Source organism: Colius striatus, chromosome 9 (assembly GCF_028858725.1).
Source record: "Colius striatus isolate bColStr4 chromosome 9, bColStr4.1.hap1, whole genome shotgun sequence".
In the NCBI taxonomy this organism is placed as follows: Eukaryota; Metazoa; Chordata; class Aves; order Coliiformes; family Coliidae; genus Colius; species Colius striatus.
In genome coordinates this window covers 16,449,005-16,461,964 of record NC_084767.1, presented here as the reverse complement: position 1 = coordinate 16,461,964, position 12,960 = coordinate 16,449,005, and the positions used below count along the sequence as shown (strand labels likewise).

At 40.7% G+C, this 12,960-nt stretch overlaps 1 protein-coding gene across 1 annotated transcript; it reads right to left on the bottom strand.

The window, feature by feature from the left end:
• Window positions 1-12,176: 12,176 nt before the first annotated feature.
• Window positions 12,177-12,497, bottom strand: SMIM32 (small integral membrane protein 32). The gene has a single exon (XM_062002180.1). It carries the CDS (start codon window positions 12,495-12,497, stop codon window positions 12,177-12,179), a length of 321 nt encoding a protein of 106 aa, XP_061858164.1.
• Between the last annotated feature and the right edge of the window lie 463 nt (window positions 12,498-12,960).

Below are 12,960 nucleotides of genomic sequence, written 5' to 3'. Positions count from 1 at the left end.
CATTAAGTGAAATAGAAGTGAATTATATACAAAATTTCTTTGCATGCAGAAAAGACCTGTTGTATTTTTTACTTCTCACTCTCCTTTTTATCTTTCTTGAACGCCTCTTCAGTAAAGGGTTCAGTGTTTGAGGGAGAGGCTGAAAACTCTAAAAGGCAAATACTTATTAAAAGATGTGTTGCAGTTAATTACTACAATCCTGAGACATTGATTGCATACACAAGTTCTTGTGTCTTCTTTTGAATGACAGTTTCTGCTCAAATGTGGAAATCATGCTTCATATGGTACCGAAGTAACAAGTGATCTTAAAGGAATAAAATTGTTTACGTGTCATTAGAATGTTCCTTATGAAATGCCTTAAAGGAATAAACTCTTTAACACTTCTGCAGAAACCTAATGTTCTCTTGTACAGGAATTTCTATATTATGTGGTGTTTTGGTTTTTTGTTTATTGGGGGTTTTATTAAGCAGTTTCTCAAGTGTGATTAAACACAAACAAGTACATCTTCAGGAGAAGGGGAAAAACATTATTTGCCTCTCACCTTTGAGGTCTTCCCTTTTGTTCTCTGGAACTGCAATCCACAGATGGTTCTTTTGATTGAATAAGATGCAAAATCAGTTGGTCATATCATCAGGCTTCTGTTTCCTTCTCCCCAAGCCTGACTTTTAAGTTGCTGAATATGTATATTTAACACTGCAGGATTATTTTTCATTTTCTTGACTAGCTCTTCTAATAAATGTTGAGACACACTGATTAAGGAAAGATCTCAGTTGTAGGTACAAGATTTTGCTTCATCCAAACTGTTTTTTGCCTGGCTTCATCTCTGTTCACTTAGATGTTTAGATGTGGCCAAATAAATGACTCGAGAATGGGTACAGCAGTGGATGTTTGTGAGCCAGAGCTGGTGCTTACTGCTTGTATTATGGTTAGATTGGCTACCCATGCACTGAAGTATAATTTCTGCAATAATATCCAGTTAACCTATTTTTGATGCTGTCATTAAGTACTACTCTGGCATTTTTTAGCTTACATTCATATTCTTGAACTGTAACATATGCAGTACTGGAAATATCCTTGTGAGTGCCAATTTTGCCAGGGTTGACTTGTTGCAGGAGTAGACCCAGTAAGATTTCTCTAGATTCTGCTCTTCTGTTCTTTGTAAGTAGGAGTTTTTGAGGGCTTTCTAGTTAGCGAATTTTGTGCGCTGCTAATTCAAGGTGTTCCTGATCATGTTTACTTCATCTGTGCTGCTGATACGAAGTTCGAGTGCACAGGTGGATTAGATGGAGAACTGTTTGACCCTAATGATGTTTTAAGTATATCTGTCACAGCAAACTTGTGTATAAGGCACTTTTTGGTCTAGGTGGAGGGATGAAGAAACTGGATCAGCCAGTAGTGTTGTGGAAGATGGAGCATTTCCAGTATAGTCCGACTTAGACTGGATGTTACTCCTCAGTAAAAACTGGTTTTGGCATTTGTAGTGTAAGTATTTTCTTCTCTTTGGGCATCTTTCTACTTTGCACCAATCACAGCATTAACTAACAGCTTTGGCAATAGCAGCAAAGATGCTACAACAGGTATATACTGAAGTTCTTTCTGGATTTGCTTTTCAGGTCACTAAGATAAGGTAATAGCTTGGTTATTCCTCTTTAGAGGACTTCAGCCTTTCTAGCAGTCAGTCCAGTTCCTTGCATGAGCACTACGTTTGTTTAATTGCATTGTGCATGAAGTAGTTGCACATGAAGGGATGACATTGGGTTATAGTATCTATAGGACCAAAATAAAACTTTCTGGGATGACTGACTGACGAGAGACAAATCCAACAGAACAGCCCAGTAGTCAAAAAAGTGATGAAACAGCCCATGAGTTATGATTTGGTACAGAATTGTTGAAAACATTGGAATTATTTTGGCTTTTACTTGCAGCTGTGATTTATTATTCCTCCCTTTCCCCTGCCAGCGTTACAGTATGAAAGTTGTCAATTCTTGGGCCAATAGTCTTGCAGTGTACATCTAGAGAGCAAATGTGTCAGGCTTTCTCCCTAGTTTGAAATTCTCTTTTTTCAGGATATTGATTTAGTTGCCCAAAGTGTTGCTATAGTGATGAGTTTTAAGGAAAAAAAAAAAACCCACCTCAAAAAAGCCCCCACAAACCAAAACATTTTCTAAATGTTTTCCTTCAAAAGGCAACAAGTGACTACCTTTTCTTTTTTTTTTTCTGTAGTTGGGAAGTTTCTGTTTAGGAAGGTAACCAATTCTTAATTCAAATCAATAGACCAAGCCATCAGATTACAACATAATGTGCTTTATTGTGCTGCTCCATAAACCTGCTTCTGTGTTTGTTGCGAGCATAACCTTTATGCTTTTGTTTACATTGTAGGAAACACAGTTGTAGCAATGAGGTTTTTTCATTTAACTCTAAACATCTTTTGTTAATTTTAAAAATACTAAGTTTTGCTATGTTATATTTTTAAAGATTTTTTTTTTGCATACTGCTGCTTGTATTTCAATAAACAAAACAAAACACACCCACAAATTTTTCTGATTTCTTTCATCTGTAACTCAGTACATCTTAAATATTTGTTTACAAGGATTGATTTATAAGTTCTTGTAACTCTTGATGCCGAGGCCTTAGCATGTACATTTTCTTCCTCATACAAATGGGAGCTTATCATTTGAAAAATACTTTTCTATAGCCTTTTGGTAATGCAAAAGCTACAGGGCCATTAGAATCAGAGACTGCATCATATCATTAAGTATGAGAGTTCTTTTTTTCTTGTAGAGTGCAGCCAGCCAAAATGGTATGTATTTATAATTAAATCAATCGTACCTGTAAGACTTCAGTAACACTCTGATGATTGTCTTGGGGGTGGTTGGGATTTAGGAGTAGTTGGGATTTTGAGGTGTTCTTCCCCTAAATTTCACTTTAAATTGATGACCAATAGCGCTTTTTATTGAAATGAAGGCTATTCAAATATCTCTTGAAACTCGAGTACTGTTCTAATAAAATGGAAATTTAGAAGAAATTCAATGAGCTCTTCTTTTAGTGTTAGCCTTATTTTTTAAGAATTAGGGGAAGAAAACTTTTGTTTACCAAGATACTACAGAAATGGAGGTTGAAATAGTAAGGTTTTGCTTTGCAGGATGAGTGCAAAACTTCTGAATTCAAATTGCACAGGAATATCCCTATAAGAACTACAAAAAGGACAAATTATTTGATTAGTACAAAACTGAATCAAAAGTTAATACTGCTTGATCTTGTCTGTGCTTTCTGCCTGGGGTTTAATTTGGCAAGCAGACTGCCACCTTGCATTAGTGATCTGAAGCTCTTTCGTTTTGGTTATGATAATAATAGCTTTTATCCTCTGAATGTGCAACTGCACTATACTAAGAAGGATTCAGTCACTCTGGTAGTAATTTATTTCTTTATATCTCCTTGTACTATCTTGATATTTTCTTTTCTTCCAAAACAGTGATTGCCATGGAAAGTGCTTAGAATATTTACTATGACAGTATTGGCTAAATGATGCAGCCTGATTTTTAAGTAAGATCTCAAATTAAGTGTTGCAGTGGCTTGTGGGTGTTCCAGAAACCTTATATAGACTTGTATTGGTAACTTGTTATGTATGTAAAAAGCCCAAACAAAGCTAGGAAAAAGTCTTGATTATTAAGTTATCGTTTTATAGAATTGAAAAGTTTTTGTTAAGCTTACCAGTCTTTCTCTCTCAGGAATTTAGAGGTATAGTAACAGTTGACAATTGGCTTTTGGTTAGTAGCTAGGCAAAGTAAAATAGTTCATTTTCTCTTTTTTCCAAGAAGAGGAAAACACCTTTGGGCAAAACTCACCTCTTCTACCCCCACTGCAGCCTGCATTGTGTCTTGAGTGAGTCAAAGGCTACTTCTGTTCCCTGCTACCTACAAAGCAGCTATCTCAGTGGCATTTAAAGCAATTTTGGCTGTCCCATACCCCGTGCCAGGAGGAATCTGGCTTATTCTCCTTGCTCTGTTGTAGACAAGGATGGTGCCTTCTCTGACACCATCCCAAGAAATCTTACACATCTAGAAAAACTGTTTGTAGAAGTTAAGAGAACTTGGGAAATTACTTTTACTCTAGATACTTTGTTCAGAGGGCATGAGAGACTGGAGTGTCAAGTCTGTGCGCTGAATCAGGCTTTGCCAAATAGCTCTCCCAAACTAAGCACTTGATACCATGAAAGCACTAATTCCATTTTAACTTGCCAAATTTGGGATTTGATTTTTTTGTTGTTTTCTGTAGTGTAGAGCTTGTGTTTTACAGATAAAAAAAAGTCATTGGATTTACTCGATGATGATGCTGTCTCTAGTTTCCCTTGAAAGCTTGGAATAGCAGAGCAAGATATCTTCTTTGCTGTACACTGAGGCATTTGTAAAAAGTCCCAAAGTACCTGTAAATTGTCAAATATTTAGTTAAATTCACATTCTACATGGTCTTAATCCTCAGTTAGTACTGATGAGGGAATTGGGTTATGCTGGTTATTACCCCTTTGGGTTGGTAGCATTCAACAGAAACAATCATTCCTCTTAGTTTGGGGTATCTGTGTATAAACTCAGAAGTAAAGAAATGTCATCTTGTATATGTTCATTACAAAGGCGCAGTAAAGATTGTCATATCTCTGTAGTGTGTGTTCTCACTCCAACCCCTTGCAAATGTAATAGCAAAGCAGAAGAAAGCTGTATGGTGGAAAGTAGCTTACCTGGGCTGAAAAAAGGAAGCCTGGGCAAGCTGGAGTGGAGGTACAAGACTCGATGCAAGCTCTGGCATTTGTTCCTGGACTTCCTGTTGTGCTGTGGGAACAGCAAAACTTGAAGTAGAAACTATTTTTTTGGGAGAGAAAAAAAAAAACCTTGTTAATCTCTGCAGCATAAACCTAGCGCCAGAGCTGCTGAAAGGAAAGAGTCCTAATGTCTGTCTGCCTCTCGCAGGTGTTCAGTTTGGTTGGTTTTTTTCCATGACTTTCCTCCTACTGCCAGTTGGAAGAAGGGTCCTTTATCCTTGTAAGAAAGATTATTTTGAAGTCTCTGTTCCTTTTACCTCTTTATTAAGTATGTTATATCCTACCCAGGTAAAGGAGACTGTGTGCCCAGGATTTCAGACACACTGGGGGAAGTAACATTTCATGCCTTGAATGTGTTCTAGCCATTTGTTTCAGGTAGATTAAAACGTGCAATCTGGCTTGTTCTCTGCCTTGTGTTTCTCTAGTCAGTAGTATTTCCCTTTAAAACCATTCTGAGGTCTCCAAAGTCCAGCACAGTCAGAAGACTAGACCTCAAGATTTCAAATGAGAATCCTGTGGCTAATTGAGTTTTTGGGGCACATTCACATAAAAAAGAGGGAGGAAGCTTTAGTAAAAGACAACTTAACCTCTGCACAAACACATATGATGTCAGTGTAATGGGTGCTCAAGTGTTTTACAATTTCGGGCAGTTTTCATCAAAATCTTTTAGATTATAGGGAGGTTGTAGCGAGATGGAGGGTAGGAGGTCTGTTCTCAGTAAAGAGTGATAGGATAAGATGAAATGGCTTCAAGTTACGCCAGTTGAGGTTTAGATAGGAGATGAGTAAAACCTTTTTCACTAGGAGGGTTGTTAGACCCTAGCACAGGCTGGCCAGTGATGTAATGGAGGTCCCCATCCCTGGAGTTCCTTAAACACATAGATGAGGTGCTGAGGGATATGGATTAATGGTGGGCTTGGCAGTGTGAAGTGAGTGGTTGGTCTTGATCTTAAAGGTCTTTTCCAGCTGAAACAATTCTATGATTCTGTGCTGTTAGGTGCCATGCAGCACATGTAGAAGTGTACTGTCCAAGTGTTTGTTTAAGCAATGTTTTCTTAGCTCTAGTTGAGTGCAAACCCAAGGGAAGGTGGTCAGCTCGGTATCCTGGGGTGGTTGGCTGCAATCCCTCAACAGCCATTCCAGGCCATGATGCTGGGGTAGGCTCCAATCCATCAATGACTGTCCCAGACCATGACCCCGCAGTGGTGGACTTGGCACCCCGGTGGCCACTGGGGGCCATGACCTGGGGCGGTTGGCTCTGCTCACCCAGTGGCTGCCCGAGTTTGTGACCCTGGGGTGATTGTCCTGGCGCACTGATAGCCACCCAAGAACCATGACTTGGGATTCTCTTAATCCTCCTGTTCTCTGCTTCTAAAGATAAGTCTGTGGCTGTGGTCTCATGAGCTTTTAAATGAGGTTGTAGAGCATATGAGGGTCCAGTTAAGAGCAAAATATTGCAGCCACTGACAAGATAGAACACTGAAATGACAAAAAAATGAGTCAAAAGTTTATTCTAAAACTCTGGGGGCAGGCAATCTATCCCAGCAGAGGTACCTTGCCAGGCAAGATGGCTTTTTTTGCTGCTGCCTTAAGTTCGTGCTGGATTGGCAGTTGCCTGTTCTTCCAAGGATGGCAAGAAGCCAGCGTCCCAACAGGCTTCCGTCTTCTGTGTGCAGCACTCACACCTCAGCGAGAACGAGCGGTTGCTGTCAGGCAGTCCTATGTGAATGTCGCCCTTGAAGGACCTCTCTGCTCCTGAAGAACACTAAAGGTATTCAATTCAGTGCAAGAAATGAAGACACGGATCTATGGAAAAAAAACATACGAGAGAAGGACATTGTTAAATTCTTTAATAGAGAATTTTTGCAGTGCTGACTGCAATGTTTCCCTTAAATGACTGTGCCTGGGGAAACTGCTAACAAGCCAGAGCAGCTGTAGCTGCAAAGTAGGTTTTTGCCAGATCAATCAGTTCTGTATTTAATTGGTTAATGTTCTGTATGGCTGTTTGAGTGGTACGTGCTGGTGCAATGCTGGAGGGAAGAGCAGCAGGACAGAAGCAGTAACGGAGAGGGTGGTCACAGGCAGCCATGTTGGCACATGTCCCTGGAGTCCAGCAGCCTGTGAGACCATTTTGGCGTGGGACAAAGCTGTCATGAAAAGAATGCTCCAAGTTATTGGGGACTGGGCTGTGCCAGGGTGAGGGAGTGGCTGCAGAAACAACACCACTGTCATGGAAATGCTTTAGGGGTCTGTACTTACTACAGGTAATTCAGGACAACTAAGGAAAGATGAAAATCTAATAAAAGAGTATTGTATACATCAACGAATTAATATCAAATCTCATTTTTTTAATCAGTCTTAAGTATTGTGAAAGAATAAATTCCAAACTTGAGTTCAGAAATGAGCCTACTTAGTCACCCAGCCCTTCCACAAAGACAAACGCTATATGACCACTTCCACAGAGATGCAAGGTGAGGAGTTTGTGGAGTGAGGTTTAGGGGAGTGGCAGGTGTGGGGTCATCAGCGGCTGTTTGGTGTTTTGCTTTTTGCAGGACTCTTCCTTTCTTTTTTATGACTTTTTTTTTTTTTAAATAAAAAACACTTTAAAATAACTCTTTTGTTCTAAGTCCAGTTTTATTTTGTTCTCTATAAATACCTGCTTTCCATTCTTCTCCAGAAGTTGCACATTTGATATTGCAAACAACCTGATTCTTTCTGGGACTAAATAAGAAGTGCTGTATAATAGTAAAATCTCACTTTCTGAAGCCTCTTGGTGATGGAAACTGCTGCCAACAAACTCCTGAGCCTCTGGAAAAAGCTTTGAGCTGTGTGAGTGACTTTGATTTTAGAGCTGGATTGGAGGAATTAGAGAAACAATGCAAAATAGACAAAATGGGCTGTTTTCTGTAAGAGCCAAATGGAGACTAGTTTTCCTGATACCTGTAAGATTTCAGATTTCTGGTGAACACTCTTACTCTCAAAGATCTTTTTTAGAAGGAAATCTTAAGTTTCCTATAAGAAATTAGAGTTACATATAGTATAGGTAAACCTGGAAGTGCAAGTTTAGGAATGAACAGGTTGTGTCCACAGAGATTATTAACCTGTGGCACTACAGGCACTGCCCAGGCAAATCCTCAGCCCCGCAGATGGTCAAAAAGGAGGGAGAAAGAAGGAAAAAAAAAATCTTATGTGTAATTTGCTGCCTGGGACACTTCCTATATGGTTTAATAGATTTAAACCAACAGCTTATATCTACAGTTTCCAAATTTGCTCAGGTTTTTGCAAATTAGGGCATGGAAGTTGTTACTTCCAAGCCAAATGTGCTGTGAACAAAATTCAGCTGTTTCTTTCTTTTGTCTTCTCAGTCTGATGTATCTGCCATTGGTTTTAGTATTCTGAATGCCAAGTAGGTAAATCTCCTGGCACTTGAGGTTTAGGAGAATGAAGACCATGGAATAGAACAAGAGGAAATGGCCTCAAGTTATGCCAGGGGAGGTTCAGGCTGGATATTAGGAGGAATTTCCTTACTGAAAGGGTTGTCAGGCATTGGAACAGGCTGCCCAGGGAGGTGGTGGAGTGACTGTTCCTGGAGGTGTTTGAGACAATTGGATGTTGTACTTAGTGAAATGGTCTAGTGGTTGATAGGGCTGGGACAAAGGCTGGACTTCATGATCTTAAAGGTCCCTTCCAGCTGAAATGGCTCTATGATTCTGTGGTCAGAGCGGGGTTCAGAGAGGGACAGTGTTCCTTGGCAGAGCAGAACCAAACTTCACCCAGCACATCTGCTGGGATCAGGTCTGGCCACACACTCCTGCATATGAGTCAGGAGCAGCTCCTTGTCATGAGGAAACTGAGGCTTGGACCCTACTCAGCCTCTTCAGCCATTCTCTGAAATCACTTTGTAATTTTGGAAGGACAGGAAAAAACCTCAGAAGGAGCATAATGAAACCCTTGCTCTTGTTAGCACTTGCTGACAGCTTCGCCAAGGTCCTCAGCCTTTTCTGTTAACAGAAACTGAGTTCTGGAGATGCCTTCCTCTTGATAATGCCTGTTTTGAAGTGGTGTCCTGGGATAAGGGCTTTTCATTTCTTTTGAAAATGCTACTGGCAGAAAACTCATTAGAGCAAGCGCAGTTACAAAATTGCTGTAGCTCTTGTGGTTTGACACCAGTTTGGAGAGTGTGAACATTGCTGTGCAGCACCAGAGCATTTAACTTTGGGGATTTGTTCTTTGCTTTTTTGCTTCGCTGCAGAGTTTGACAGAGATACAAGTCCTACAGGTGAGTCCTTCCCAGGTTTCAGTTGTGATGGCCATGTGCTGTGGGGTGTCACCAGCACTGAGTTGCTGGTTTTTGCCTGGGGAAAAGGGGAATGCAGGAAGGTGAATACCTGTAGAAAATCCTACCACAACCCACTTACAGGTAGGAGATGCAAGAGAAAAGATGGGTCCTGCTGCTTCCTCAACATGTTAACAAACCCTGTGTTCAGGCAGGGTAATGGGATTAATTAATTCCCAGTTTTGTGGTAGTTTTGTATGGGAGCATCGCACTGGCAGCTCCTCTTGGGTTACTCAGTACCAGCACTGCAGCAAACTCCTCGTAGGCATGATCTGTGCCAACGACAGCTGAGTTCAAAATAACCCATGCAGTAAGATAATGCAGCCAACAGGCTAAAGTATAAAGATGATGACAATCCATCAAGAGGGTGGCATCATGTACAAAAGGTCTTGGTGCTCCCAGGTGGAAGATGAATTATTTCCCTGATCTAGAGAAAGAAGAGTTAAAACCTTATTTAACATGCAGAGCACAGAGCTGTGGATTTTAAGTGTACAGATGTTCTCCAGAGCGTTATGGGAACTATTCATCATACAAAAGCAAAGCATATAATTAAGAGCTTCTGTGAACTGGGGCCACTGCACTTTGCACAGCATCGTGTCCCAGATTTCTGTTGTCTCACTCAGCCTTTGTGTTTTAGTGTATTGACCTCCAGTCTGCCTTGAAGAGAAGCCATGGAGCAGGAGGCTGCTCGAGGCTGCATGTGTCGAGAGGCTTGTTTGAAAGGCACCTTGAGGAAGTGAGGTTTGTTCTAAAGCCATGGTGAATGGCATGCTTGTGTCAGGGACAGGAATGTGCGTGGCAGAAGGTGGGGGGAAGGGATGGAGTATGCATTTGGGATCCTATGTGTGTCATGCACATAATAAACCAGTTACAGCAAGTAAATAAATGCTCATCAGTCTCTCTGGTGTGCTGGTGGTCAGGAAGTAGATTTTATGGTCAGCTTGAGTTTTGGGCCTGGTGAAAAAGAATATATCCAATGTTTTCCATACATATGTTTCATATGTTGGTTAAAATGTCATAAATAGAACTTTCTTCTGCAATAGAAATCGTTCTGGATGTCGATGAGAGCAACACAGGGCATGCATAAAAGCTTTCCCAGTAAACCATTTAGCACCCTAAGCATGACAGGTTCTTCTGGGGTATTACTCCAACAATCAAGCTGTGAAAGAAATTAGGATTATTCTGGGGTTATTCTTGAGCATCTAAATAAAATGCAGTAGGGAGTAACACAACATGTGCTATGACGAGTTCTGATCACAGAATCATAGAATGATAGCTGAAAACAAGCTGTCATTACTTAAAAATAAATAAGAAATGCCTAATTTGATAAAACTTGATTTATTCAAAAAGGACTGAGATAAACACACTTGAGTTTATTCTCTCTTTCTACATTAATTACTTGGAATTACACCAGTAAAATTTGGTTCAGAGGAGATAAAAGTTGGCCAACTGTCAAGGAATAAAATATTTAAGCCTGTTGTATAGTTGTTTAACTTACTTGAGCATAATAAAACATGGTAACCAAGACAATAGCATGGAAGTGTCGCCAACTGTGTAAATTCTGTGTAAAAAAACCCCTTGCAAACAGGCTCCTATGTACACACATTTTATCTGGGTGCTCGAGTGCAATGTAAAATCTCTTTGTTTGGATTAAATAAGTTATGTACATATCTACAGACAGCACCTCTGCTGCACTCTGCAAGAACAGATTATGACATCTGACACCACTTGAGCCCCCTTATTCTGGTGGATGATCCACTAGCAAAAACTGGAGCAAAAAGTAGGTTTTAGGACTCTGTCTTTTTTGATGGCGATAATTCAATTGGATCTTGAGCCCCTGGGGTCAAAGGAAGAAAAAAAATGTAAATCCCTTTGTCTACTGTTTGTAGGAAATCCAAAAACTGTTCTGGGGTTTGTGCAGTTCAATCTGGCATTGTGCTGTAACTGCAAGTTTGCTAGAAATCAGCATCTATAAAATAACACATCAGCTAGCAAAGTTAAGCAGAAGCTTTTATAGCAAAATCAGATAGCTAGTAATTAAAATGGTGGGGTTTTGCCAGTGATCAATAGTGAATCAAGCTGTTGCCATATTGATAAAACATGCTTCTAATTGTGCAAGATTTATCTAAAAAGCAAGGAGTGGGGATAGTGTGCATTAAAGCAACTGTGCCTATAAAACTGTGGTTATGGCTTTCAGCAGTTGTCTGCTTTGCGTACTGAACTCAGAGAAGTCTGCTCTCCACTTTTGTTACTTTACAAACTATCGATGATGTTTATTTTCTCTCCTTCCTTCTCCCCATGCTGATTATTTTGATTCCATGCCACGGTAAATAATTTCCTTCATAGCTTAAGAAAGTTGGAAACAAATTCCTTTAGTTATTTAGTGTTTCACAGAACTGGTCACTTAAAACCCGATCGACGATGCAGTCAGACATCAAAACCACCCTAAACAGTGTCACAATCAAAAGTCCAAATCAACGTTTTTTTGTTTTCTCCTCCTGCCTGGCAGGACTCTCACTGCATTATCACACAGTTTCAGCAGCAGTTGAGAGAAATGGGTCTGGAAAGTAAACTTGGATCCTCAGTGTGGAGCCTTTAGGTAAATATACCATATTTTTTACATTGGATGCTATGGTTTCATAAACATGAGTAGCAAGCTCCACCAGATGCCCAAATCAGAGATTGTTGGCAATGCAAATATCCTTGTACGGACACTGAATGGGTGGATGATGACATTTGCATACATATAGAGCTTAGTCTGGAATCCTGGGGCAGTTTTGTTGTTGGATTTTTTTCTCCACAAAACTGTATAAATTTGCAAAAGCAGTCTCTCTTTAGTTCATAACAGAGCTTTTTATTTACAGCTACTCCGATTTGCATACAGCATGTTTCTCAGCAGCCTTTTCCCGCTACGCAGCCCGTGCCTCTGAGGAGGGTCACAGCCTCTCACCGGCACAGGGCATTAACGCCTCACTGCAGAGTGCTTCTGGTGCCTGCTACTGTCGTGAGACATAGTTGCTTTCTAGTGTCAGACAGCTTGTGTCCTCCACGGGTTCCTCGCTTCTCTGAGCGATCTGTCGTAAGGAAGAGTAGCAAAAAAAGAATTTTTCAGCTGGCAGTTTATGAAGAGCACAATGAGTGTCACAGTCAAGAGCAGAAAGAAAAACAGAATGACGTAAGTCACCAGGTCTGGCTTATTTATTTCCCCTTCTTTTAAGACCCTGGCTGTCGACACGTAAAAAGCAGAGGAGCTCACGGGTCTCGGCGTGCCGCTCAGGTAGGGTGTGTTGGTCTGAATGATTAGGTGAGCTTCAGTGGCACTGGTTGAATTGAGTAATTCACTATACATGTTCTTGCTTAAATTTCCTCCAAGGTAGAAGTAGAGCAGGAGAACAAACACAGTCAGTCTTTGGCATAAGACAGAAATAATGTTCCTGCTTGTAACAGGCTGAAAAACAGCCGCATTTTGTCTAAAAGCAAATTAATTCTCTTTCATGGCTCAATGACTTTCTTTTAAATCTTCTTGGCTCATATTTACAGCATTCATCCACAAATATTAATCAAAAATGATAGAGGTACCTTGTGTCCTGGCTCTGGTCCCCCCAGCACACCTCTTTTGGGGAAAAGCACTGGATCATCTGCTGCTCTGCCGGGATGGGCTGAGGGCTCCAGGAGCCCCACTCCACCAGTGAGGGAAAAGGTTCTTGGGCAGAGAAAAGCCGAGGCTGAGGCTGGCAGCACTCACTGGATGGGAAGGCAAGGCACGAGGGATTTCCAGCTGTTTTTCAGGAGTGGGATGCACACAAATCCGG

Bases quoted from the DNA above. Each gene is read 5' to 3' on its own strand.
- SMIM32 (XM_062002180.1), bottom strand. From the start codon at position 12,497: ATGTATAGTGAATTACTCAATTCAACCAGTGCCACTGAAGCTCACCTA.